The sequence below is a fragment of the Macaca nemestrina genome, chromosome 10, assembly GCF_043159975.1.
Source record: "Macaca nemestrina isolate mMacNem1 chromosome 10, mMacNem.hap1, whole genome shotgun sequence".
Classification (NCBI taxonomy): domain Eukaryota; kingdom Metazoa; phylum Chordata; class Mammalia; order Primates; family Cercopithecidae; genus Macaca; species Macaca nemestrina.
This window is the reverse complement of record NC_092134.1, coordinates 81,666,943-81,692,582: the sequence shown is the minus strand read 5'-3', so window position 1 is coordinate 81,692,582 and position 25,640 is coordinate 81,666,943. Positions and strand designations below refer to the sequence as shown.

At 40.1% G+C, this 25,640-nt stretch overlaps 1 protein-coding gene across 10 annotated transcripts in view; it reads left to right on the top strand.

Annotated features, from left to right (window-relative positions):
- The window catches only part of LOC105474340 (sodium voltage-gated channel alpha subunit 8), a 214,137-nt gene that overhangs the window by 134,628 nt on the left and 53,869 nt on the right, over window positions 1-25,640 (top strand). For all 10 annotated transcript variants that reach the window (XM_071071693.1, XM_071071691.1, XM_071071697.1 and 7 more), the window contains exons 13-14: window positions 12,665-12,797; window positions 18,123-18,361. In XM_071071693.1, the coding sequence (XP_070927794.1) occupies window positions 12,665-12,797; window positions 18,123-18,361 (372 nt within the window). The remainder of the gene's footprint in view (window positions 1-12,664; window positions 12,798-18,122; window positions 18,362-25,640) is intronic.

Here is a 25,640-nt window from a genome sequence, read left to right as displayed (position 1 = left end):
TAGAAATGTGGGCAGAATCTGCCATCTACAGCTATTGTAGGATATTTCTTTGAGAAAGATTGCTGTAATTTAGGAGGTTGGAAGTCAGTGGCTAAATGCCCAAATAAACAGCATTTGGGTTAAGAGAAATGGAACAAACTTGTACTGGGTTTAACTTTCAAAGAACTTACTTGAGATTCTCAGTTGCTTCCTCAGTTACTGAGGGTTTTCCTCCAAGGCTTCTTACAGATTGAATTAAAAAAAAAAAAAAAAAAAAAAAACAAGGCTCCTAACTTTAAAATGTTAATTCTCCTCCCCAATCACCAACAACACAACATAAAACAAAAAAACATACACCTCCATGTACAAAAACAAAAACGAAAAACACTGAAGAGATAGAGAAGGGGAGGGAAAGGGTATGTGATCTTTCCTGTGGCCCTTGGATCACAACATAGTTGAAGGAAGAAGCCCTCTTCCCACTGCCAGGTGATGAGAATTGAGCAGCTGAGCCTGTAACAAAGCTACATCTCACAGAAGCCCAAGCAGAATTCTAGGTAGAAGCTGACTATGAGAAGCTGACAGTGAAGCTGCTTTACCTGGGAGAGAGGCTCCTCCAGATTTTCTTCCCTTCAGTTGTCTGTGATTTAACATAAGAAACAGTAGCTCATGCCTATAATCCCAGCACTTTGGGAGGCCGAGGGGGGCGGATCGTTTCAGGTCAGGAGTTTGAGACCAACCTGACCAACATGGTGAAACCCTGTCTCTACTAAAATACAAAAATTAACCAGGCATGGTGGCAGGTCCCTGTAATCTCAGCTATTCGAGAGGCTGAGGCAGGAGAATCACTTGAACCTAGGAGGCAGAGGTTGCAGTGAGCGAAGATTGTGCCACTGTACTCCAGTCTGGGTGACAGGGCGAGACTCTGTCTCAAAAAAAAAAAAAAAAGAAAGAAAGAAAGAATAGCCAAGAACCTAGCCTTTCAATCCCAGCTTTCAAAACCTTACTTAGGGAAGAGGGCCTGCCCACCCCTCTTGGTGTACCCTAACTTTAACAGATTAGATTTTCCTGGTAGTACACATATGTTATTCTCTGGACACCATCTTAGCCCCCTCTTAGCACTTTTAGTGATGTCCTTCATAGACAATTTTAGTTTGTGTCATGTTAGTTAACACTGGCGAATGTATGTTGCCCTCTCTCTCTCCATGAATCAGCCTATTTTGATGAATACTATGAGACATCTACAAATGGACAATGACTAGACATATATAAAAATAGAACGTTGACCTATGACCTGCCCAAGAAACCAACCCCCTTATCTACAATAAACAGTCCAAGAAGCCAGCCTGTTGTAAGTCAAACTTGCAGGAAGCCAGGTTGCTGTCTCTGGTGACAATCCAGGAAGCTAAATAATAATTTCTGTAGCAATAGTCCCCTAATGGGAGCTAGGCATGGTGGCCCATACCTGTAATCCCAACACTTTGGGAGGCTGAGGCAGGAAAATTGCTTGAACTCAGGAGTTTGAGACTAGCCTGGTAACATAGTGAGACCTCATCTCTACAAAAAAATTAAGAAATTAGCTGGGTGTGGTGACACGTACCTGTAGTCCCAGCTACTTGGGAGGCTAAGATGGGAGGATCACTTGAGCCTGGGAGGTCAAGGCTGCCGTGAGCAGTGATCACATCACTGTACTCCAGCCTGGGCAACAGAGGAAGATCCTGTTTCCCCCCCCCCCCAAAAAAAAAAAATTCCCAAATGGCCAGGACTTAATAACTGACAGCTTTCCTTAATTTTTGTTCCCATTTTCAACTTAGGTTCGACCAGAGAGAGCGAAACATGCATCCCCCAACCCTCATATGAGATGTCCCACTTTTTATTACCTTGCCTCCAGCTTCCTCATGCCAACAGCCTCCAATCAAGCCACATTTGAAACCTTCCCTTTTCTTACCTATAAATCTTTGCCACTCCTCTGCCTGCATTTGAGTTTCTGCCAAAACACAAATGGCAGTTATGGTGGCTGACTTACTCAGTATAGCAAGGTCTAAATAAATAGCCTTTGCTTTTCTCATTTGGTTGATCTTTATTTCCACAATACAGATAATATTTTATACATATTTTATACTCCATATTTTTGCATTCCATATTTCTTCTCAAAGGAATTCTACTGCATAGTCAAATTGCGGTAGGACATTGGGTAAGCCTCATCCAAAGTTAACCAAAGTTGTGGGTAAAAAGGAGGTGGAGAAGGAGTTATCTGAGCAATTGAGGAGCATCCCCTAAACCCATCATTACCACAAGACTCTCCTAAAAAGTACTCTCCTACCCCTTTCTAATCAGTTCCTTCCACTTCAGGCAACAACTTCTGACTCGTGTCACTATAGATAGATTTGTTTTCTTTTGTATGTGTAGACTCATACAATATGTATTTGTATTTGACTGCTTTCACTCAACAAGATATTTTTGTTTTTGAGACATATTCATGTTTTATATACCAGTAGTTTATTCTTTGTTATGGCTGAGTGATATTTCATCGTATAAACATACCCCAATTTGTGTATTCATTCTCCTGTTGATAGACATTCAGGTGGCTTCCAGTTTGCAACTAGTGTGAATAAGCTTGCTATGAGCATTCTTATAAAACTCTTTTAGAACATAAATGTTTTCATTTATATTGGGTAGGTACATCAAAGTGAAATTCCTGGGTCATATGGTAAATGTATGTCTGATTTATAAGAAATTGCCAAACAGTTCCTCAGAATAGTTACACCATTTTTTTATCCCACCAACAATGTATTAGGGTTACACTTGCTCCACATCCTAGCCAAACTTACTGTTGTTAGTCTTTGATTTTAGCATTTTAATGCAAATAAAGTGTTGTTTTATTGTGCCATTAATTTGCATTTCCTGATGACTAATTATCTTTTCCTATGTTTTTTGGTTTCTCATACACCTTTAATGAATTGTTTATTCAAATCTTTTGCCATTTTGATTAATTTTTTGAGTTTTTATTATTGATTTGTTAGTTTTTTGTGTTCCAAATACAAGTCAGATATAAAAATGTTTAATGTTAATGAAGTTCAGTATATCAATTTTTTCTTTTATGATATGGCTTTTTGCATCCTGTTCAAGGATGCCTACCCCCAAGAACCTGAAGATATTTTACTTCTGTAAGTTTCATGGTTCTGAGTTTTACTTTTAGGTCTCCAATTTATCTCAAATTAATTTTTGTGTGTGAAATGAGATAGAAGTCAACCTGTATAGATATCCAGTCTGTTAGCACCATTTGTTCAAGAGACTTTCCTTTCTCCGTTGAAGTGACTTGGCACCTTGGACAAAAATCAATTGATGTATATGTGTGGATCTATTTCTGGACTCTGTTCTGTTCCCTTGATCTGTTTGTCTATGCTTATGCCAGTATACATTTGTCTTGAGTATTGTAACTTTAATTCTTGAAATGAGGTAGTATAAGCCCTAAGAACAAAAAATAATATTTTTAAGATTATTACGTAGCATCTCAAGAGATTATTTTCCTATTCTAGAACCTTTGCATGTCCTTATAAAATTTTATTTAATTTTTAAGTTTTGTGGGTACATAGTAGGTATATATATATATGAGGTATATGAGATACTTTGATACAGGCATGCAGTGCTTAATGATCACATTATGAAAAATGGGGTATCCATCCCCTCAAGCATTTCTTCTTTGTATTACAAACAATCCAGTTATATTCTTTTAGTTATTTTCAAATGTAGAATAAATTATTTTCACTATAGTCACCCTGTTGTACTATCAAATAGTAGGTCTTATTCTTTCTTTCTAATTATTTTTTTTTGAACCCATTAACTACCTCCACCTCCCCGCTACCCTGCCCCACTACCCTTCCCAGGCTTTGGTAACCATCCTTCTACTTTCTATCCCCAGGAGTTCAATTGCATTGATTTTTAGATCCCACAGATAAGTGAGAACATGTGATATTTGTCTTTCTGTGCCTGGCTTATTTTGCTTAATATAATGACTTTCAGTTCTATCCATGTTGTTGTAAATGACAGGATCTCAGTCTTTTTTCATGTCTGAATAGTACTCTGTTGTGTATAAGTACCACATTTTCTTTCTCCATTCATCTGTTGTATGGACACTTAGGTTACTTCCAAATCTTGGCTGTTGTGAACAGTGCTGCAACAAACTTGGGAATGCAGATAGTGCAAATATCTCTTCGATATACTGATTTCTTTTTTTCCTTTTTTTTCTTCTTCTTCTTTTTTTTTTTTTTTCTTTGAGACAGTCTCACTCTTTCACCCAGGCTGGAGTGCAATGGCACAATCCTCAGCTCACTGCACTGTAACCTCCGCTTCCTGGGTCCTATGTTCAAGCGATTCTCCTGCCTTAGCCTCCCAAGTAGCTGGGATTACAGGCATGAGCCACTGCTCCTGACCGGATATACTGATTTCTTTTCTTTTGGGTATATACCCAGTAGTGGGATTCCAGATCGTAAGGTAGCTCTATTTTTAGTTTTTTGAGGAACTTCCAAACTGTTCTCCATAGTGGTTGTACTAATTTACTTTCCCACCAACAGTGTACAAGGATTCCCTTTTCTCCACATCCTCTCCAGCATTTATTATTGCCTATCTTTTGGATAAAAGCCGTTTTAACTGGCGTGAGATTATCTCTCATTGTAGTTTTGATTTGCATTTCTTTGATGATCATGGTGTTAGACACCTTTTCATATACTTGTTTGCCGTTTGTATGTCTTCTTTGGAGAAATGTCTATTCAAATAGTTTGCCAGATGGATTATTCTGTTTTTTCCTATAGAGTTCTTTGAGCTCCTTATATATTCTGGTCACTAATCTCTTGTCAGATGGATAGTTTTCAGATATTTTCTCCTATTTTTTGGGTTGTCTGCTCACTTTGTTGATTGTTTCCTTGCTGTGCAGAAGATTTTTAACTTGATATGGTCCCATCTGTCCATTTTTGCTTTGGTTGGCTGTGCTTGTGGGGTATTACTCAAGAAATTTTTACCCAGACCAAACTCTTCACTCCTGGAGAGTTTCCTCAATGTTTTCTTATGGTAGTTTTTGAGGTCTTAGACTTACATCTTTAATTCATTTTGATTTGACTTTTGTACATGGCGAAAGGGGACTAGTTTCATTCTTCTGCATATGGATATCCAGTTTTCCCAAAACCATTTATTGATGAGACTGTCTTTTCCCCAGTGTTTATTCTTGGCACTTTTGTTGGCAACGAGTTCACTGTAGGTGTGTGGGTTTGTTTATGGGTTCTCTATTCTGTTCCATTGGTCTTTGTGTCTGTTTTATGCCAGTACCATGCTGTTTTGGTTGCTATAGCTCCATTGTATAATTTAAAATCAAGTAATGTGATTCCTCCAGTTTTGTTCTTGTTGCTTAGGATTGCTTTGGCTGTTCTGGGTCTTTTGTGATTTTATATAAATTTTAGGATTGTTTGTTCTGTTTCTGTGAAGAACACCATTGGTATTTTGATAGGGATTACATTGAATCTGTAGATTGCTTTGACTAATATGGACAGTTTAACAATATTGAACAATCCATGAACATGGAATATCTTTCCAGTTTTTTGCGTCCTCTTCAATTTCTTTCATCAGTGTTTTATAGTTTTCATTGTAGAGATGTTTTATTTCTTTTGTTAATTCCTAGGTATTTAATTTTATTTGTGGCTCTTATAAATGGGATTACTTTTTTTATTTCTTTTTCAGATTGATCACCTTTGGCATATAGAAATGCTACTGGTTTTTGTATGTTGATTTTATGTCCTGCAACTTTACTGAATCTATCAGTTCTAAGAGTTTTCTGGTGGAGTCTTTGAATTTTTCTAAGTATGAAATCATATCACCTGTAAACAAGGATAATTTGACTTCTTCCTTTCTAATTTGGATGCCCTTTATTTCTTTTTCTTGTCCAATTGCTCTAAGTAGGACTTCCAGTACTATGTTGAGTAATAGTGGTGAAAGTGAGCATCCTTGTTGTGTTTCAGATCTTAGAGGAAAGACTTTCAGTTTTTCCCCATTCAGTATATTAGCTGAGGGTCTGTCACATATAGCTTTTATTATGTTGAAGTATGTTCCTTCCATACCTCGTTTTTTGAGGGTTTTTAACCACGAAGGATGTTGAATTTTATAAAATGCTTTTTCAACATCAATGGAAATAATCATATGGTTTTTGTTCTTTATTCTGTTGATATGATGTATCACACTGATTGATTTGCATATGTTGAACCATTCATGCATCCCAGAGATAAATCCCAGTTGGTAATGATGAATGATCTTTTTAATGTGTTGTTGAGCTTGGTTTGCTAGTATTTTGTTGGTTTTTTTGGGAAATATATTTTTGCATCAATATTCATCAGAGATACTAGCTAGCCTGTTGTTTTCTTTTTTCGATATTTCTATGTCTAGTTTTAGTATCAGAGTAATACTGGCCTCGTAGAAAGAGTTTGGAAGTTTCTCTCCTCTTTTATTTTTCAGAATATTTTAAATAGGATTGGCATTAGTTCTTTAAATGTTGGTTAGAACTCAGCAGTGAAGCCATCAGGTCCTGAGTTTTTCTTTACTAAGTGGCTTTTTATTACAGCTTCGATCTTGTTACTTGTTATTGGTCTGTTCAGGTTTTGGATTTCTTCATGGTTCAGTTTTGGTAGGTTGAATGTGTCTAGGAATTTATTCACTTTCTCTAGATTTTCCAATTTATTGGCATGTAGTTGCTTATAGTAACCACTAATGCTACTTTGAATTTCTGTGGTATCAGTTGTAATGTTTCCTTTTTCATTTCTGATTTTATTTATTTTGGTCTTCTCCCTTTTTTTCTTCATTAGTCTGGCTAAAGGTTTGTCAATTTTGTTTATCTTTCCAAAAGATAAACAACCTCTTGTTTCATTGATCTTTTGTATTTTCTTCATTTCACATTCATTTATTTCTGCTCTGATCTTATTTCTTCTACTAATTTGGGGTTTTGTTTGCCCTTTTCTAGTCAAGATGCACCATTAGGTTATTAATTTGAAGTTCTTCTTTTTTGTTGTAGGTACTGATAGCTTTAAACTTCCCTCTTAGTAGCGCTTGTGCTATATCCCATAGGTTTTGTTATGTTGTGTTTCTGCTATTTGTTTCAAGAAACTTTTCAGTTTCCTTCTGAAGTTCTTCATTGACTTTGTCCCACTGGTCATTCAGGAGCATATTGAATCTCAATGTGTTTGTATCATTTCCAAAATTCCTCTTGTTGCTTTCTAGTTTTACTCAAAGATGTTTGACATTGTGGTCAAAAATGCTTGATGTTTCAAATTTTTTGAGTATTTTAAGACTTATTTGTGACCTAACATATGGCCTATCCTTGAGAATAATCCATGTAATAAGGTGTATTCTGTAGCCTTTGGATGAAATGTTCTGTAAATATCTTTTAGGTCTATTTGTTCTATTAGGTCATCCTTAGTGTAGGTTAAGTCCAATGTTTCTTGGTTGAGTTTTTGTCTGGGAGACCTGTCCAGTGCGGAAAGTGGGATGTTGAAGTCTCCAGCTGTTATTGTATTGAGGTCTCTCTCTCTTTGAGACAAGATCTTGCTCTGTTATCCAGGCTGGAGTTCAGTGGTGTGATCTCAGCCCACTGCAGCCTCGACCTTACAGGTTCAAGTGATCCTCCTGCCTCAGCCCTCTGATTAGCTGGGACTACAGGCATACACCACCATGCCTGGCTAATTTTTGTATTTTTTTGTAGAGACAGGGTTTTGCCATGTTTCCCAGGGTGGTCTCAAACTCCTGGGTTCCAGAAACCCACCCACCTGGACCTCCCAAAGTGCTAGGATTCTAGGCATGAGCTATTGTGCCTAGCCTGAGGTCTGTCTCTTTAGCTATAATAATATTTGCTTTACATATTTGGGTGTTCCAGTGTTGGGTGCGTGTATATTTATAATCATTATATCCTTTTGCTAGACTGACCCCTTTATCATTATGTAATAGCGATCTCTAACTCTTCTTATAATTTTTGTCTTAAAATCTATTTTTTCTAATGTAAGTATAGCTACTACTTCTGCTCTTTTTTGGTTTCCATTGGCATGGAATATCTTTTTCCATCCGTTTATTCTCAGTCTGTGTATCTTTATAGGTGAAGTGTGTTTCTTGTAGGTAACAGATCATTGGGTCTTTTTTTCCATGCATTTAGCCACTCTGTGTCTTTTTATTGGAGAGTTTAGTTTGTTTACATTCAATGTTATTATTGATAAGTTGGGACTTACTCCTGCCATTTTGTCATTTGTTTTCTGGTTGTTTTGTGGTCTTCTTTTACTTCTTCCCTTCCTTCCTTGTCTTCCCTTTAGTGAAGGTTATTTTCTCTGGTGGTATGACTTAATTTCTTCCTTTTTATTTTTTTTGTATCTGTTGTGTGTTTTTCAATTTGAGGCTACCATGAGGCTTGCAAATATTATTAATGTCTTATAACCCATTATTTTATTTTATTTTATTTTATTTTATTTATTTTTTGAGACAGAGTTTCATTCTTGTTGCCCAGGCTGGAGTGCAATGGTGTGATCTTGGCTTACTGCAACCTCTGCTTCCTAAGTGATTCTCCTGCCTCAGCCTCCCAAGTAGCTGGGATTACAGGCGTGTGCCACCACGCCTGTCTAATTTTGTATTTTTAGTAGAGATGGGCTTTCTCCATGTTGGTCAGACTGGTCTCGAACTTCTGACTTCAGGTGATCTGCCCACCTCGGCCTCCCAGAGTGCTGGGATTACAGGCGTGAGCCACTGCGCCTGGCATAACCCATTGTTTTAAACTGATGACAACTTAACACTGATTGCATAAACAAACATGCAAAAAGAAAACTAATAAAAACTGTACACTTTAACTTCATCCCTCTGCTTTTTAACTTTTTGTTGTTTCTCTTTGTCTTATTGTACTGTCTGTCTTTAAAAGTTGCTGTAGTTATTATTTATATTGACTTATCATAACAGTGTAATTGGGAGTTTACATGCCACAATTATCGTTTTACAATATTCTGTGTTTTTCTGTATGCCTACTATTACCAGTGAGTTTTGTATCTTCAGATGATTTCTTCTTGCCATTAACATCCTCTCTTCTTTCAGATGGAAGAACTCCTTTTAGCAGTTCCTGTAGGACAGGTCTGGTGTTGATGAAATCTCTCGGCTTTTGTTTGTCTGGGAAGGTCTTTATTTCTCCTTCACGCTTGAAGGATATTTTTACTGGATATAGTGTTCTAGGGTAAAAGTTTCTTTCCCTCAGCACTTTAAATACATCATTACCACTTTCTCCTAGCCTGTAAGGTTTTCACTGAAAGACCTGCTGCTATATTCATTGGAGCTCCATTGTATGTTGTTGTTGTTTTTTTTTTTTTTTTTTTTTCTTTTCTTTTCTCTTGCTGCTTTTAGGATCCTTTCTTTATTCTTGACCTTTGGGAGTTTTGTTGTTAGATGCCTTGAGGTAGTCTTCTTTTGGTTAAATCTGCTTAGTGTTCTATAATCTTCTTGTACTTGAATGTTTATATCTTTCTCTAGGTTTGGCAGGTTTTCTGTTATTATTCCTTTGAATAAACTTTCTATCCTTATCTCTTTCTCTACATGCTCTTTAAGACCAGTAACTCTTAGATTTTTCCCTTTGAGGCTATTTGTTAGATCTTGCAGGTGTGCTTCATTCTTTTTTGTTTTTTTTTTTTCTTTTGTCTCCTCTGAGTATTTTCAAATAGCCTGTCTTCAAGCTCATTAATTCTTTCTTCTGTCTGATCAATTCTGTTATTAAGAGACTCTGATGCGTTCTTTAGTATTCAGTTGCATTTTCCAACTGTAGAGTTTCTGCTTGTTTTTAATTATTTCAGTCTCTTTGTTAAATTTATCTGATAGAATGCTGAATTCCTTCTCTGTGTTATCTTGAATTTCCTTGAGTTTCCTCAACATAGCTCTTTTGAATTCCCTGTCTGAAAGATCACATATCTCTGTTTCTCCAGGATTGGTCCCTGGTACCTTATTTAGTTCTTTTGGTGAGGCCATGTTTTCCTGTATGATCTTGATGCTTGTAGATGTTTGTTGGTGTTTGGGCATTGACAAGCTAGGTATTTATTATAGTCTTTGCAATCTGGGCTTACTTGTGCATGTCCTTCTTAGGAAGGCTTTCCAGGTAGGTATTCGAAGGAATTTGAGCCCCAAGTCCAATAATGCTGTGGTTTTTGCGGATTAATAGAAGTGCCACCTTGGTGGTCTGGGATAATAAAGATCTGGAAGAATTCTCTGGATTATGAGGCAAAGATTTGTTCTTTTCCCTTACTTTCTCCCAAACAAATGAAGTCTCTTTCTCTGTGCTGAGCCACCTTGAACTGGAGTGTGTTGATGTAAGCACCCCTCTGGCCATTACTACTGGGACTGCTGCCAGCACAGCACAAGGTCTTGCCCAAGGCCCGCTGTAACCACTACATGGCTGCCACCTATGTTCACTCAAGGCCCTAGGGCTCTACAGTCAGCAGGTGGTGAAGCCAGCCAGATTTGTGTCCTCCCCTTCAGGGCAGCAAGTTCCCCCAGGTCCCAGGTGGGTCCAGACATGTTGTCTGGAAGCCAGGGATTGGAGCCAAAAGCCTTAGAGATTTCTTAGCACTTTGAGAAGCCAATGTGGGTGTATCACCTGAGGCCAGGAGTTTGATACCAGCCTGGCCAACATGGCTAAACCTGTCAAGAGGACAGGGACCATGTTGTATGTCTTGTTCACCACTCTATCCACACCACTTAGCACACAATAAGTATTTGTTTAAATAAAATTAAATCTTAGCTAGGTGTGGTTGCTCACGTCTATAATCCCAGCACTTTGGAAGGCTGAGATGGGAGGATCACTTGAGGCCAGGAGTTCCAGACCAGCCTGGACAACATGGCAAAACCCTGTCTTTACTAAAAAATACAAAAATTAGCCAAGCGTGCTTGTGTATGCCTGTAATCCCAGCTATTCAGGAGGCTGAGGTGGGAGAATTGCTTGAACCTCAGAGACAGAGGTGCAGTAAGCCAAGATCATGCCACTGCACTCCAGCCTAAGTGACATAGCAGACTCTCTCAAAAAACAAAAACAAAAAACCTTAGAGATTTGCCTGATGTTCTGTTCTGCAGCTATGCTGGCACTCAAACCACATTACAAAGTCCTTCCTGCTCTTCCCTCCTTTTTCCACAGGCAGGAAGCCTCTTCCTGTGGCAACCACCACAAGTCATTCTTACATACACAAATGTTAGTATAGTAATGCAGCAAGGAATTCCCAGGGAAATTGGTTATTTTTTTCTTGCACTTCTTCTGTAGCTTTGCCAAACAAACAAAACAAACAAGACCCCGAGATCACTGATCCAAATCTGAATCAGTGAAATGGTCTGATGAAACATGCCTTTTTTTTTTTTTTTTTTTTTTTTTTTTTTTAGATGAGATCTCTCTGTGTTGCCCAGGATGGTCTCTAACTCCTGGGCTCATGTAATCCTGCTGCCTCCACCACCTGAGTAGCTGGGACCGCAGGCTAATGAAACACTTTAATAAGATAAATCATAATCTGCCAGGAACTTTCTTCTGTTCAGTCCTTAAAATCTGAAGATGTTTAGAACAGATGGGCTTTCTGATGTAGCTCTCCAGAGGTAATTATTTTCTTTTTAAAACAGCTAGGATCATTCTCTTATTGACCAGACATGTGCTTCTCCAGTCTCATACAATCTCCCCTGTCCTCTGAGGGCTGGTGATTGTCTCTGTCCTCTTACCTTCACCATCTTAGAAGGAAGAGCCAAGTCTACATGGGTGATATGGTACTGTGAACAACATGGTTACTAAAGAGCTAGGTTTTAAGCCACCCCATTAAGGCTGAACTGATGTGGAATAGTCACAAGAACATAAGTCAGGGACATTAAGAAGCCCTTTGCTGTAATCTACCATACCAGTTATTGCCCAGGGTGGAGCATGTAATAATATTTTTTATAACAATCTGATTATATTTTCTGCCATTTTTTATTGGGAATTTGAACGTTGCAGGTTAGCTCATAAAACTGAAAGGGCAAGATAAACATAGGATACAATATATTTAATTAAGATAGCAAAACCTTTCTGTACTTTCTTAAAATGGCTTGTAGGAGATCCGGAGCAGATCTTCAACTTGCTAATGTTCAGTTAGGCCCAGATTTGGTATTTGGAAGAGGCAGTTTATTAGAATAATGGTGCTCCTACTCAAGGAGGAAACAGCATCTATAATACTCAGTGTGATCAGGGACTTGACCTTAATGAGATTTCAAATAGAAGTAAATTTGACTGACTTTATCATGTGGACCAATTCTAGCCAAATATTGTGGATTTGAGATTAGGACCAGAAAACTCAGGGTCTACTTCTGATGGCAGTACCCCAGGAGGATCTGGTCTTTCTACTCTATGCTTGGAATGAACCAGGTGAGATGTTTGGGTCCCAGCCAGATTCTTGGGGTCATTGTAGATTCACACAGACTTAAATGACTTGGTCTTATCATCCAAATAAGGATGAACCATGGCCAGTTCATTTCATTCTATTTCTTGAAGTGAATAGGACTGCAGGATCAAAGTTAAAGACTGTAATGAAGATCACACACTGGACTGTCTATCAAGTAAGGCCCAGATTTACTGTTATAGACTTAACTCACTCTATTTGCTTTTTTTTTTTTTTTTTCTTTCTTTTTGTAGGCTACAACTGAGGTGGAAATTAGGAAGAAAGGCCCTGGATCTCTCTTAGTTTCCATGGACCAATTAGCCTCCTATGGGCGGAAGGACAGAATCAACAGCATAATGAGTGTTGTTACAAATACACTAGTAGAAGGTATGTGCCCTATGATGTCAGTCCAACCTGCTGAGATATAAATATGTAATGTGCATGGTAAATATAATCCCTGTCCCTTGGTCTGAGTTTTACAAAGGCTGTCTCTGAGCTTTAGGAATGGAGCCTATTCCTATATAGAAACTAGAATCACAAATTCTCTTCCTAAATTTACATGCAGAGAATCAAATATATGGGCTTCAGATACGCTGTCAGCATTGTACACAGGTAGGTAAGAGATATGAAAGGAGCTGCATGAGTGACCTAGAGGAACTCAAGACCCCTGTCGTTGTCATCATGAGGAGCCGGTGGGGTGCCGTAAGGCATAAAGGAATGTAGATTGAAGAACTGCAAAGATATAAAATGATAGAATTTCCCTCATGGCCTGTATTCCTAAACATACCTTCCTTTTTTCCTTTTTAACTACTTACAGCCCTTTTGGTTTTCCCTTAAGGAAGAATGTACTGTGCATTTTGATTGCACCTAGTTCTGTCTCTCTTCAAACACCCCCACATATCCATAAATAAATTTGATGTGTGACTAGGTAAGTTGAAACCCTTCTTTCTTTGAGTGCTCCATGCCACAGGGAAAGAGCAACCACTTTGAATCATAGCACGTCTGCAGTAATGTTGCTGTCAGTGCCTGAGTTCTCTGTATTAGGTGGGTTCTCTATGACACAACCTGGTGTGCTGAGGAATACCTGAAGATTTTCCATTAGGCCACAGTCCCCCTAGCAAGAATCAGCTCCTCTCTAGTTGTGGTCTGTAGTCCAGGATCTGCATGCTTTCATTAGAGGTAAATTCAGAGACAGATTTCCTCTCCCAAGATTCTGGTGGATTCTGCACCTGTCTTCTTCATTGGATTTATATTGATTTAGCTGAGTTGTCTCATGGTAGATCTAGACTATTCTTGAGGCCTCAAATTGCTGTTCTTCAGAATGCAGATGCCCAGAATAACCAAAGTCCCTGAGACAGGAAAACTCAAAATGGTCCTGGTATCCTTGAGACAAGCGTTTTTTCAGTCATTTAAACCCAGTGCCACTTCTACTGTGTGTGTATGGATATATGTGTGTGTGTATCGTGTGTTGGGGAGGGGTTTGCAGTGGAGGAAGAGTCCCTAGAAAAGAATTCTCTAAGGGTGCTTACTTCCCCACATATGTGCAAAGAATGAGACTATAACTAGACTGACCTTGAGAATATATCAAGTAAAAAAAATGAATTAACTGCTTTCAGCTGCCTTAACAACCTCTATTTATTCCTGTTTTCTTTGATTACCATCGAGGTTATTGTCTGATAGAACATCTTCAAGCTTTCTAGCTTATACTTTAAGATTGTGGGCAAATAACTACAGGTTCTAAGAATTCCAAGCTAAGAAATCCTAGCCTAAGAACTTTGGCTAATTTTATTATTCACATAGAGACCAAGACAGGATTTCTCTGGGTATCTGTGGCAACTGAGAAAAACTAACAGCCTCCAACAGCTACACTTTATTATTGGCAGAGACATCAGAACAGCAGAACTATCAATACAATGCAACAGTTAGTTATTTATTTATTACTGCAGTGGCTTAGCCCAGGTCCCAGCAAAAGGAGATGCTCAAACAACATTTGTCAAGCAGACGTTGGCTGTGCTTAGAATGGTAGGAGTGCTGGTGCTGCAGGGCTCCTTTCGGAGGCCTTAGAGCTTTCATCCCTTTACTGGGTTGGATACAAACCATACGGGGATTTTAAAATTCTCTTTTCTCCCTCTTTTCCCTGTTCTTTCTCTTTCTGTCCTGCTGTGCTTATTCTCCACCCTCTACCCACCATCACACACATTAAAAAAAAAAAAAAAAAGGTGTAAGGATAGCTCAGGAGACAGAGACACATGTAGCTGTGTTCCTGAGTAGGAAGATGTTATTCTAGTTCTTTGTCCTCTTTCCTAAGCCCTGATGTTCACATAGTTGTACCTGTCCTGCCATTTCTTGCTCAGGCATTCCTCCTATCCTCTCCCCTTGTATTTGACCCTTTTGCTGAAGCTGATGGGACAGAACTGCTGTAAGCAAAGATCGATGAATGGCTGACCAGAATAACGTAAGAGGGAATGAAGCATCCATGCCTGTTTAACCATTGGTCCCTCTGTATTTAATGCTTGCTACTACAGCATTAAAAGCCAGCATTGAATGAATTGTAGTTCTTGCTCTCAGACTTTCAGTGAGGAAACTTTGACATTATTTTAATCCAAGGATTAAAATAATTATTATTTAAAACCCAAGAGGCAGGCTACGACGTACCTAATAGTTTAGAAACCACAGTGGAGAATTCCAGAATCCTGTCAATAATTAGAAAACCCTGCCTGTTCTGCCCCACCCCATCCTACTGCAAACATGCTTACCAGGATCCAGTACATTTAGTAGAGTTCACCACTAGCAGAGCTATAAGCTTTGGGGATATTTCAGAGGACTGGGCGTGGGGTGTAGGTAGAGTAGTGTAGTCTCACTCCTCAAAGCAGTAAAGCTGTGGGAGAAGGGGAGATCGTGGTGAAGTAAGAAAGAGGTAGTGATGTACTTGACATTGATTTGCAATATCAAGGAAGTACTTGACATTATTGATTCTCAGGTAAAACAATTCCAAAAATTCCCCTAGAGGTAACTGGCCATAGCTGTTTCTGCCACTATTTGTGTATTCCTTTATTCATCTGACAAGCATCAAAGGTCAGTATAGTTACTTGGCTGGTATCAGTCTTTCCTGTGTGGCAGTAACCTTAGCGAGGGTGGGAGCTCTTCATCAGTGTATCCTCGGTGCCTAGCACATTGCAGGTGCTTAAAAGTTGTTGAATTGAGTTGAAAGAAGCTCCTGCCTTCAGAAACTTCATGGTCTACCAAAGCCATTATCTTGGTGAAATTGTGAGGTCCTCTCTGAAAACAATTCCCAGTACCCCTGAGGTCGAGACCTAGAGTAACCTCACTGAAAATGTCCAAAAGCAAAGTAAGAGAAACCCCACAAACATTTGGACATCTCGCTCCTAAATGTTAACCCATTCCCCCAAGCCAAATACTGGGCCATTCCAGGCATGTGGAACCCGTAACAGTTTGCAAAGTCATAAGTCACTTGATAAGCCTTCTTATTCCCCAAATGATCTTTTCCAGCTCCTGAAGTTCCACATTGTCTTACTTTTTGTCGGAGTGAAAGATTATCCTGAGGATCTTCCCTTCTCAGTAAATGTGGCTAAGAGATGTCTGGTATCCCTCGAGGAATTTTCCTGGTGCCCTGTAGGGCAGGAAAACCCCTTTTTCTGTGTGGCAAGACTCAAGACCTAGTTCATTTTAAAACATTACAATTGTGTCAACTGTCATAAATGTGAACAGTCGCAGCTTCAACCTCCACGTGCCAATGAGCAGCAGTCATTTGGAGAAGGGAGGAGATAAAAAAGGGAACGGAACTAAATTTCCAAATATGTACTGTAAGAATTTATGGAAATAAGAGAACCTTGTCATTTTCTTTTTTGGGGGTGAAAACTATATTTACCTTAGGAAGGGAGGGAGTTCTCTGAGGAAGAAGCCGCAGCAGATTTTCCTCACAGACTTCCTTTCCCACGCAGCCTCCCACGTGGCGCTTACAGGGGTCCTTAAATCTGAAAAACCAAGGCAACCATTTTCTTAGCAACCAGGGAGCCAATCAGAAACTCAACCAAAACCACCTTGTCTAAAATAAAGCATCGCCATCCAGCTGGTTGGAAAAGGAAACGTAGGCTAATTTAAGGCAGCCATCTTGGTTTTGGTGAAATGTTAGGGAATTTTTTTTTTTTTTTCTTAAATGATTTGATAGTGTCAGCAGAATTGGGCAGGGAGAGAGTAGCTGTTACAGCCAACCCTGTAGAACCTCACATTCTGACAGGTTTTCAAAGTTCACCTCTTAAAAAGCATCCTCTTAGCTCAGGGTCCTTGGAATTTTGTAATCCTGACAGTTGTATTTCATGCTTAATTTGAGGAGAGCTTTCTTATATAGGGCTTCATACCTAGATTGTTGTAACTGCCAGTTGAGTGTCTGTCTGATATCTGATCATTCTTTTGAATCTTTGCTTTGGAAATGACCTTTGAGATCATCTAGTCCAGTGATTTTTCAGTCTGTGTGTATCAGAGTCCTGGGATTCTAGGGGAGTGCCTCAGGAGAGGAAGAAGTCTATCTGAGTGGGCTCCTGCTTCATCTAAGGCAATTCCTGGTTTATTTTATGTATTGGGAATTATGTGAGATCTTGTTTGAAAATAACACGTTCTGTTTCTAAAAGAGACAGAGAAGATAAGACAAAGGAGAGAAAGAAAAAGGGAAAAAGATGAGGACCCAGGGAGGGAAGGAGGAAGAAGCTGTAGAAAGAGAAAAGCAAAGGATGAGAGCAGGAAAGGGCAAAGGGGCAAGAAAGGAGACAGGAGGAGACAGAACGAGGAAGGAAGGGTGAAAAGGGGAGAGGAATGTGACTTGTATTTCTAACTTGACTATGAGCTGTAAACTTGTTGAGGGTGGAGACAGTAACTTGTACTTCTTATGAGAACGTAACAGATGTGTTTTACATGGTGGCTTGGTTGCTGATGCTGGTTCTGCTGATGAAGATAATAATAATAGCAAACATTTTCATGGCACTTTCTATCTGCCAGGGTATTCTGGGGCACTTTGTATATATTTTAGCTCTTTAATTCTCACAGCAAATCAAAGTAACTTGTTCAAGGTCCCACAGTTAGCAAGTGTCTGAGCTAGTATTTGAGCTCAAATATGTCTGGCTTGAGTTCATACTTTTGCTGGCTTCTCTGACAATAATTGAATAATACCGTGTATAATAGAATACCTACCATTTATTGAGGACTTACCCTGTGCCAGATACTGTGGTGACTGCTTTACACTAACATCTCATTTAATCTTTAGTCAAACTCACATAAAAATGAGGTTACAGGACTCATTCACTCCTGTAACCTGTAAAGTAGATGCCTTGTTTTACAGCTGAAGCAGCTGAGCAGAGAAGTCAGTTACCTTGCCTGGTATCAGACAACTTGTAAGCATTCAAGCCAGTTGAGGCCAGGGAGTCAGACCTGAGAGGCCAAGCTCTTGACCTCTGTGCTCTACTCCCATAACTGATGGGTTGAGTTTCATTTATAACTAGATCTTTATTAACAGAGAGGTGACTTGTATGGATCATGCCTCCTCTCTACCTTAGAGAGAAGGACAATCCTTAGGAATGTCAGCACTCAGACCACCTTGATTCCATATTAATAACAGTGATAATGGCTGAGAGTGACTAGTGTCTCCCCCTGGTTTTCTCGCTGTGATTGAGGGGCCATCTTTGTTCTTACTTACTGTAGAACTGGAAGAGTCTCAGAGAAAGTGCCCGCCATGCTGGTATAAATTTGCCAACACTTTCCTGATCTGGGAGTGCCACCCCTACTGGATAAAACTGAAAGAGATTGTGAACTTGATAGTTATGGACCCTTTTGTGGATTTAGCCATCACCATCTGCATCGTCCTGAATACACTGTTTATGGCAATGGAGCACCATCCTATGACGCCACAATTTGAACATGTCTTGGCTGTAGGAAATCTGGTAAGATGGAACACTGTCTCCTGATACTAGGAATGTGTTTTGCCTATAGGACTTCTTTTTCTGGTACTGAAAGCTGGAGTTTCTTTGAAGAGAAAGTAATAGTTAATTGGAAGACAAATGCTTCCACATATGCCGGGACACTAGCTGCTTTTCTGCTCACTGTTGTGATGCCTTTCCTCTTTCTGCAGAACTTTGAAGACGTCATTTAGGAGCTATTGGCAGAAAACCAATGTTGGTGACAGAATGGGAGGCCTGGTATAGTGGGTTGGTTTCAGCAGCCTGAGCCAAGTACTTCTGGATTTTTTCCTCATTCTGTTTCTCACACTGATTCCTGCATTGCTCCAGCAAATCAGTTCCCCTTTCACCTTAAGTACCAACTACCACAAAATAGGGGAGCTCTTGTAGTACACTACATATAACTGTGGATTTGCCTGCTCTGTCAGGCCTTAATTATGTAAATGGGTACTATTTATGGGAAAGTTTTCACTCAAGGATGGTTTCCCCCTCCAATCCAACTTCTAGGCCATTATCCAGTTTCTGCCATTAGTTGATCTTTGTCAAATTTATTTTAATATTAGCTTAAATTATGTATTTAATTTATTATATAAAGATAAGTATGTCTTTTTAAAAAACTATATTACAAAGTGTATATTCAGAAATCAAGTAGTTGTGATTTGAGAATTATGTGTTTTCTTTGCTACAAAAATCAGGAGTTAATTGAATTTTGATAAGACAGTAGAGAAGTAGTGAGAAAGAATCCCCTAGGTCACCTGGGCCCCCTAATTCCTTAGGTGTTAACCACAGGCATGTCCAAATCTGGCTGTTACTGTTTATTAATAATTTGAGCATGATTTCTGCCCAGTTTTTCTTGTGCGTTCTCTCTCTGTCTCCCTCTCTCACACACACACACCACACACTTTTGACCTTAAGTCCTATTACTGTACTATTAGAGCACTACAATATCATTTTCATTTCTTATTCTGAAAACATATGGCAAAGAGATCCTTTGTAGCCCATTGTATTCCCTGGTATACATCCAAGATGATTCTGCGGTCTTTCCAGTCTCCATGTCTGTGGTTGGTGACATGCTCCAGCCTCTCTGCTATGATGTAAACCCTTGTGTGCAGTCCAATGGAATGCCTGTAGTCTTGAAATGGGACACTCCCACAGACTGTCCAGGAAGTCTCTTGACTGGCTCTGAAAGGTGCCTGTCGGTGGGCACATGCTGTGATTGAACATAGTACCTAGGCCATCAAGCAGAATTTTCAGCCTGTCAACAATATCATATAGATATAAGCTTTATTTTAGTAGCCAAGAGTTAAATAATGAGAAATATGTCTTGATAATTTTTATTGTTTGGTGTTGGTGGTTCTGTTTTCCCTGTAGAGCTTTGTTTTTCTCAAAATCTTTACTTTTCCTTGCTTTTTACAGAACCAGTCTTTGCTTTTCAAGGGATTTTGAGAGGCTTTTTTACCTACCCCCACTAGAACTTCAGTCAGACCAGGCTAGCAAATAATGTTATTTTTCCTTTCATGAAAATTTAGAGATTTAGGATGACCCCTAAATTAGAATTGTAAGTATTCAGAAGACTTTGCTCAGAACCATCAGTAAAGAAAGAGAAAATAAGAGAAGGTTGACAGCTAATATTCAGGAACTCCATGAGACAAGCCAACCCAGAACCAAGTTCTAAAATAAGAAAGCTCTTAGGTGACAAGAGTTTTCAAACGGCAAGTAAATGTACAATTAGCAGAGGGGAGGGAGGGTAGTATATGGTCTAGCATACTTTGTACTAGATGTGAGGGTAAAAGGAAAGAAACCAAGAATGGTACCTAGATGTGGGGGTTGAATAACTGAGGGAAAAGTGAAATGACTGCAAAGGAACTGGCTTGACGTGTAAAATCAAGAGTTCTGTTTTGGACATGGTAAGTGTCTATTCACTGAGTGGAGATGCCAAATAAGGAAGTTGGGTACGTGCTGGACCTCATGAGTGTTTTCTGGACAATACCAGAAACTCAAAGACATACCTTGCTGCCAATCAACAGGAGCGCCGAGATTGGCAGAAAGAATACAGAATTAGAAATCAGAAGATTTGGGTTTTGGTTCCTATTAGATATTGTACAACCTTAAATAAGTCTTTGATTTCTGTCCAGAAATGTTGTGCATCTGTAAAGTTAGGATAATACCATGCCATCATTGGTTGGGAAGATAAATGAGAACCTACACAGAAGTCTTTGGGATAGCTAAAAGTACCTTATAAATCTTAGGAACTTATAAATCTTAGGAACTGTGTTAGTATAATTCAATAGGAGAATTTTCAGAGATTCGGAGATTTAGGTAGAGCCTTTGACTGAATCTGAGAGTAAGAGGATGGAAAAAAAAATGAGACTGACTTGTGAAATGAAGTATGACCTTGTCCTGTGGTTGGAATGTGAGGCTTTTCCTATAGCCCTGATTGTGAGTTAAGTTGTCTTTGTCTGTAGACATACAGAAAGATGTTTTTAAAGAAAGATGAGAGGCCGGGCGCGGTGGCTCAAGCCTGTAATCCCAGCACTTTGGGAGGCCGAGGCGGGCGGATCACGAGGTCAGGAGATCGAGACCATCCTGGCTGACACGGTGAAACCCCGTCTCTACTAAAAAATACAAAAAAAACTAGCCGGGCGAGGTGGCGGGCGCCTGTAGTCCCAGCTACTGGGGAGGCTGAGGCAGGAGAATTGCGTGAACCTGGGAGGCGGAGCCTGCAGTGAGCTGAGATCCGGCCACTGCACTCCAGCCTGGGCCGCAGAGCGAGACTCCGTCTCAAAAAAAAAAAAAAAAAAAAAAAAAAAAAAGAAAGATGAGAATAGTGTTCTGCAAATTGAAGATCCCTGCCTCTTCTACCCTCCCCAAAAGAGAAAATAATAATAGGAAGAACCTTAGAGATAATTCAATCCAATCCGCATGTTTTATAGAGGAAGTTGAAGCCCAGGGAAGCTGTGTGACTTACACAGCCTCTGTGTTATACAGTAGATAAATGTAATGATTCTTTTCCTGCCTTTTTTGCAACTAACTGAATACAATAGTAAGTTTATCAGATGACTTTTTAAACATTCTGAATCTTACAGGGAAATTTCAAGTACAGTACAAAAAACTTTTTTTTTTTTTTTTTTTTTACAATGAAAGCCTTGTCACGTAGCCTTATCACCCCCAAATACTTATAGTATGTATTTTTTATACACGAGTACATTCTCCTACATAACTATAGTATAATTGTCAAAACCAGGAAATTAACACTGATGCATTACAACCATCTAATTCTCAGGCCCTATTCAAGTTTTGCCAGTGATCCCAGTGGCATCCTCTATAACAAAAGGATGCAGTTTTAGGATTACCCCATTACATGTAGCTATCTTATCTCTCTAATTTTCTTCAGCCTGGAGGAGTTCCTCCATCTTTCCTTGACTTTCATGTCTTGACATTTTGAAGACTACAGGCCATTTGTTATGTAGAATTCCCTCAATGTGGGCTTGTCGATGCTTCCTTATGATTAGACGCAGGTTCTGCATTTTGGTAGGAGTATCAGATGAGTGAGCCTATCTTCTTCATGTTGTATCTACCAGTTGGCACACAGCTTCCATTTGTCCCACTACTGGTGGTGTTCATTTAATCACTTGATTAAGGAGGTGTCTGCCAGGCTTTTCATCTGTAAAGTTACGCTTTTTCCATTTACAGGAAGTCCCCACTTAACATCCTCTATAGGTTCTAGATTCTTGGAAACTGTGACTTTAAGCTAAATGATATACTGTATACCAAAACCAGTTTTACCATAGGCCAGTTGATATAAACAAGAGTTAAGTTCCTGTGGCATGTAGCACATCATGTGGCTTAAAGTTGCTGTTTTCAAGAACCTATTGAGGACATTAAGTGAGGACTTACTGTATACTTAATAGGTATTTGTGAGGAAGATCGTTTGAAGTGATTTAAATATCCTGTTCATTCAGATTTTGATTTATTCCTTTATTTATATCAGTATGGATTAATGGTTTTCTCTTTTATCTGAGCTATAATCCATTTGATGTTTAGACTTACTCTGATGTGGCCAGTGGGAGTCCCTTCAAGCTGGCTTCTGATCCCTTTGACATGTCTTCATCACTTCCTGGCTTTCTGGTTCCACAAGGTATTCCAGGATACTTTTGTGTTTTTCCTGCCCCGGGGCTGGAATCAGCCATTTCTCAAGAAGCCCTGAGTCTTTTAGTGAAAAAATGGCATTTACAAGTAGAGATCTAGGCTGAGTATCAGCTGAGGCAGGAGGATTGCTTAAAGTTTGAGACCAGCCTTAGCAACACAGTGAGACCCCATCTCTAAAACAAAACAGAAAAAAAAAAAATAAGGAAGAGGTAACGATCTGAGATCTAGGTATGCATATTGCTATGGGAGCAGCATGCACGCCCTCTTAGGACAGGACGAGCTGTTTATATTGAGCTGGCCATGGATATTGAAAACCATGAGTTGATTCTGTCACTTCCAATTCTAATCCAGCACTGCAAGATTCTTTGTAGTTTTCTCCCTTTCTGTATTTGTAACTCCTCCAACAATAAGAAACCTCATTGCCACTGTCTTTGGTGTACTTATTTGATCAAAAAGCCACTGTTACCTCTTACAGCATGGGTACCCTCCTCACCCTGTAGAGACTGTGGGTTACCCCCACCCCTTCAGCACCGAGCCGTGTCCTCCGTGTGGACACCTCCTCACACTTATCAGCTTGGAACCCACACCAGTCCAACTCACACATGGTTTGCCCCACCCTGCTCGGCCCCTGTTGCCTCACAGTAGGCCTTCGCCTGCATGGACATCCTTCTCACCCCACACCAGGCTTTCTCCTGAGGTAGAAGCTCTGTTTATCCTGCACAGACTTTAACACCCCTCACCAGGCCACCCCTCCTCACCCTGCTCAGACTGCCACCTGTCTATGTGAACACTCTTGGAAGTTCTCACCTGGTTCAGTGGCTTTATCCCAAACTAGGCAACACCCTCCTCACCCTGATGAGCTCCACACCCTCACTCTCCACCTCCCTGTTTAGACACTTGCCTCACCCCACTCAGGATCTGACACCCTACATCAGGCCTTCCCCTACGTGAGTCCTTCCTCCATTCACCTGGCTCTGGCACCCCTTGTGAGTCTTCCCCTGCGGGGAGTCCCTCCTCAGCCCACTCCGGGATCTTGTCCTGGAGATGCTGTCTTTACCTTGCTTAAGCTCTGACTCTCTCTGCCGAGTCCCCCTCCCCCTCAAGTGTGGACGTCCCCCGTCCCACTTGGGCCTCAACACCTATGTGGAGTAGCCACTCCTCATACCACTTCCAACTGCCCATCCTGGACTGTCGCCCAAAGCAGATGCCTCTCCTTGGCCCACAGGCTCTGACAGTCCATGCCAGGCTGCTCCCCTGCATGGACCTCCTCGCTCCCCTCCATGTCTGACTCTCTTTGCTGGGCCGGGGGGCTTCCTGAGGCTCCAGCACTAGGCGTCAGCCTCCCTCTACCTGCATACCCACCTACAGCCTTCAGGACTGAGTGGTTCAGAGGGAGGGGGATGGAAAGAAGAGCTAGGGCTTAATCTAACATGTAAGTTTAAGTTCTCAGATTCTAAGCAAAAGAAAAAAAGCAAAAGTTATTTTCCTCCTTCACCAAACATAAATGAATGTTATCATTTCTTAATTATAGGTTACCTAGATTTTCAGCTAAAAGGAATTCTTTTCAGATTTTAATTTTTCTTTCATCTGTGCTTCTATAGCCCCATATGGATACTTCTTTTTGAATACTTATCACATGATTTTTAGTTATTGTTCTGTCCCCTCCTGGTTGGGTAACCAACCACCTTAATTTGCAGAGGCCTGAGGAAGCTCTTGCAGTTTTAAAACTGGACAGTCCTTGTCTACAGGTACGAGTTGATTACCCTAACTGGAGACGCAGGATGCAGGATTTTTGGTGTGAAAAGTGGCAAACCAGGATGAGTTACTTACATTCTGGTGACTGAGTTCCTAAGGAACCATTATTTTTCATGGTCACATTTTTTTTTTCATGTCTCCATTGCGGTACACATAGAACTTTTAATCAAATTGAATTTGACTAACTTTGGGCAAGGATCTACTACAGAACAGGAGCTGACAAGCGCTTTTCCGAGCATAAAGAGAGGAGCATGCCAGAGGCTCGTCACTTTCAAATAAGCCTAAATTTTATCTGCATAAGCAATTAGGGCTGAAGGAGGTGTGTGACTTCTCCCCAGACCCTTCCCAAACCCCACAGTGACCCCCGAGTGAAATATACCCCAATCTTATACCCCTATACAGGCTTTACTTGGTGACCTGGCTTTACAAGTTATCAGGCCTATGACAGGCTTGTCCAAACTAGACTAGGCATGGCTCATGCCTGTCATCCCAGCTCTTTGGGAGGCCAAGGTGAGAGGATAACTTGAGCCTAGAATTTATTTTCTTTTCTTTTTTTTTTTTTTTTTTTTAGACAGAGTCTTGCTCTGTCACCCAGGCTGGAGTGCAGTGGCGTGATCTCGGCTCACTGCAAGCTCTGCCTCCCGGGTTCACGCCATTCTCCTGCCTCAGCCTCCCGAGTAGCTGGGACTACAGGCGCCCGCCACCACGCCCAGCTAATTTTTTTGTATTTTTAGTGGAGACGGGGTTTCACTGTGTTAGCCAGGATGGTCTCAATCTCCTGACCTCGTGATCTGCCCTCCTCGGCCTCCCAAAGTGCTGGGATTACAGGTGTGAGCCGCTGCTCCTGGCCAAGCCTAGAATTTCAAAGCTGCAGTGAGCTGTGATCATGTCACTACACTCCAGCCTGGGCGACAGAGCAAGACTCTATCTCAAAAAAACAAAACACAACAAAACCCCAACTAGAAAGATACGATGACTGTGAATTCAGAGTATTTTGTAGAGAATAGAGAACCATTGTTTTATAGAATATTCTGAGGAGATCAGGACTCCTTTATACTCTTAAATAAAAGTGCTATGTCTATTGATATTTATCATATTTGAAATTAAAACTGAGAACATTTCTAAGCATTCATTTTGTAGTTAAAGAATTATAATAATATAGCTAGGTAAGTCCCAGCTACTTGGGAGGCTGAGGCAGGAGCATAGCTTGAGGCCAGGAATTTGATGCCGAAGTCCTCCAGGAACACAAGCTATGAATAGCCATTGCTCTCTAGCCTGGGCAACGTAGTGAGACCCCATCTTTACAAAAATAAAAAAATTAACCAGACATGCAGCTCATCTCTGTAATCCCAGCTACTCA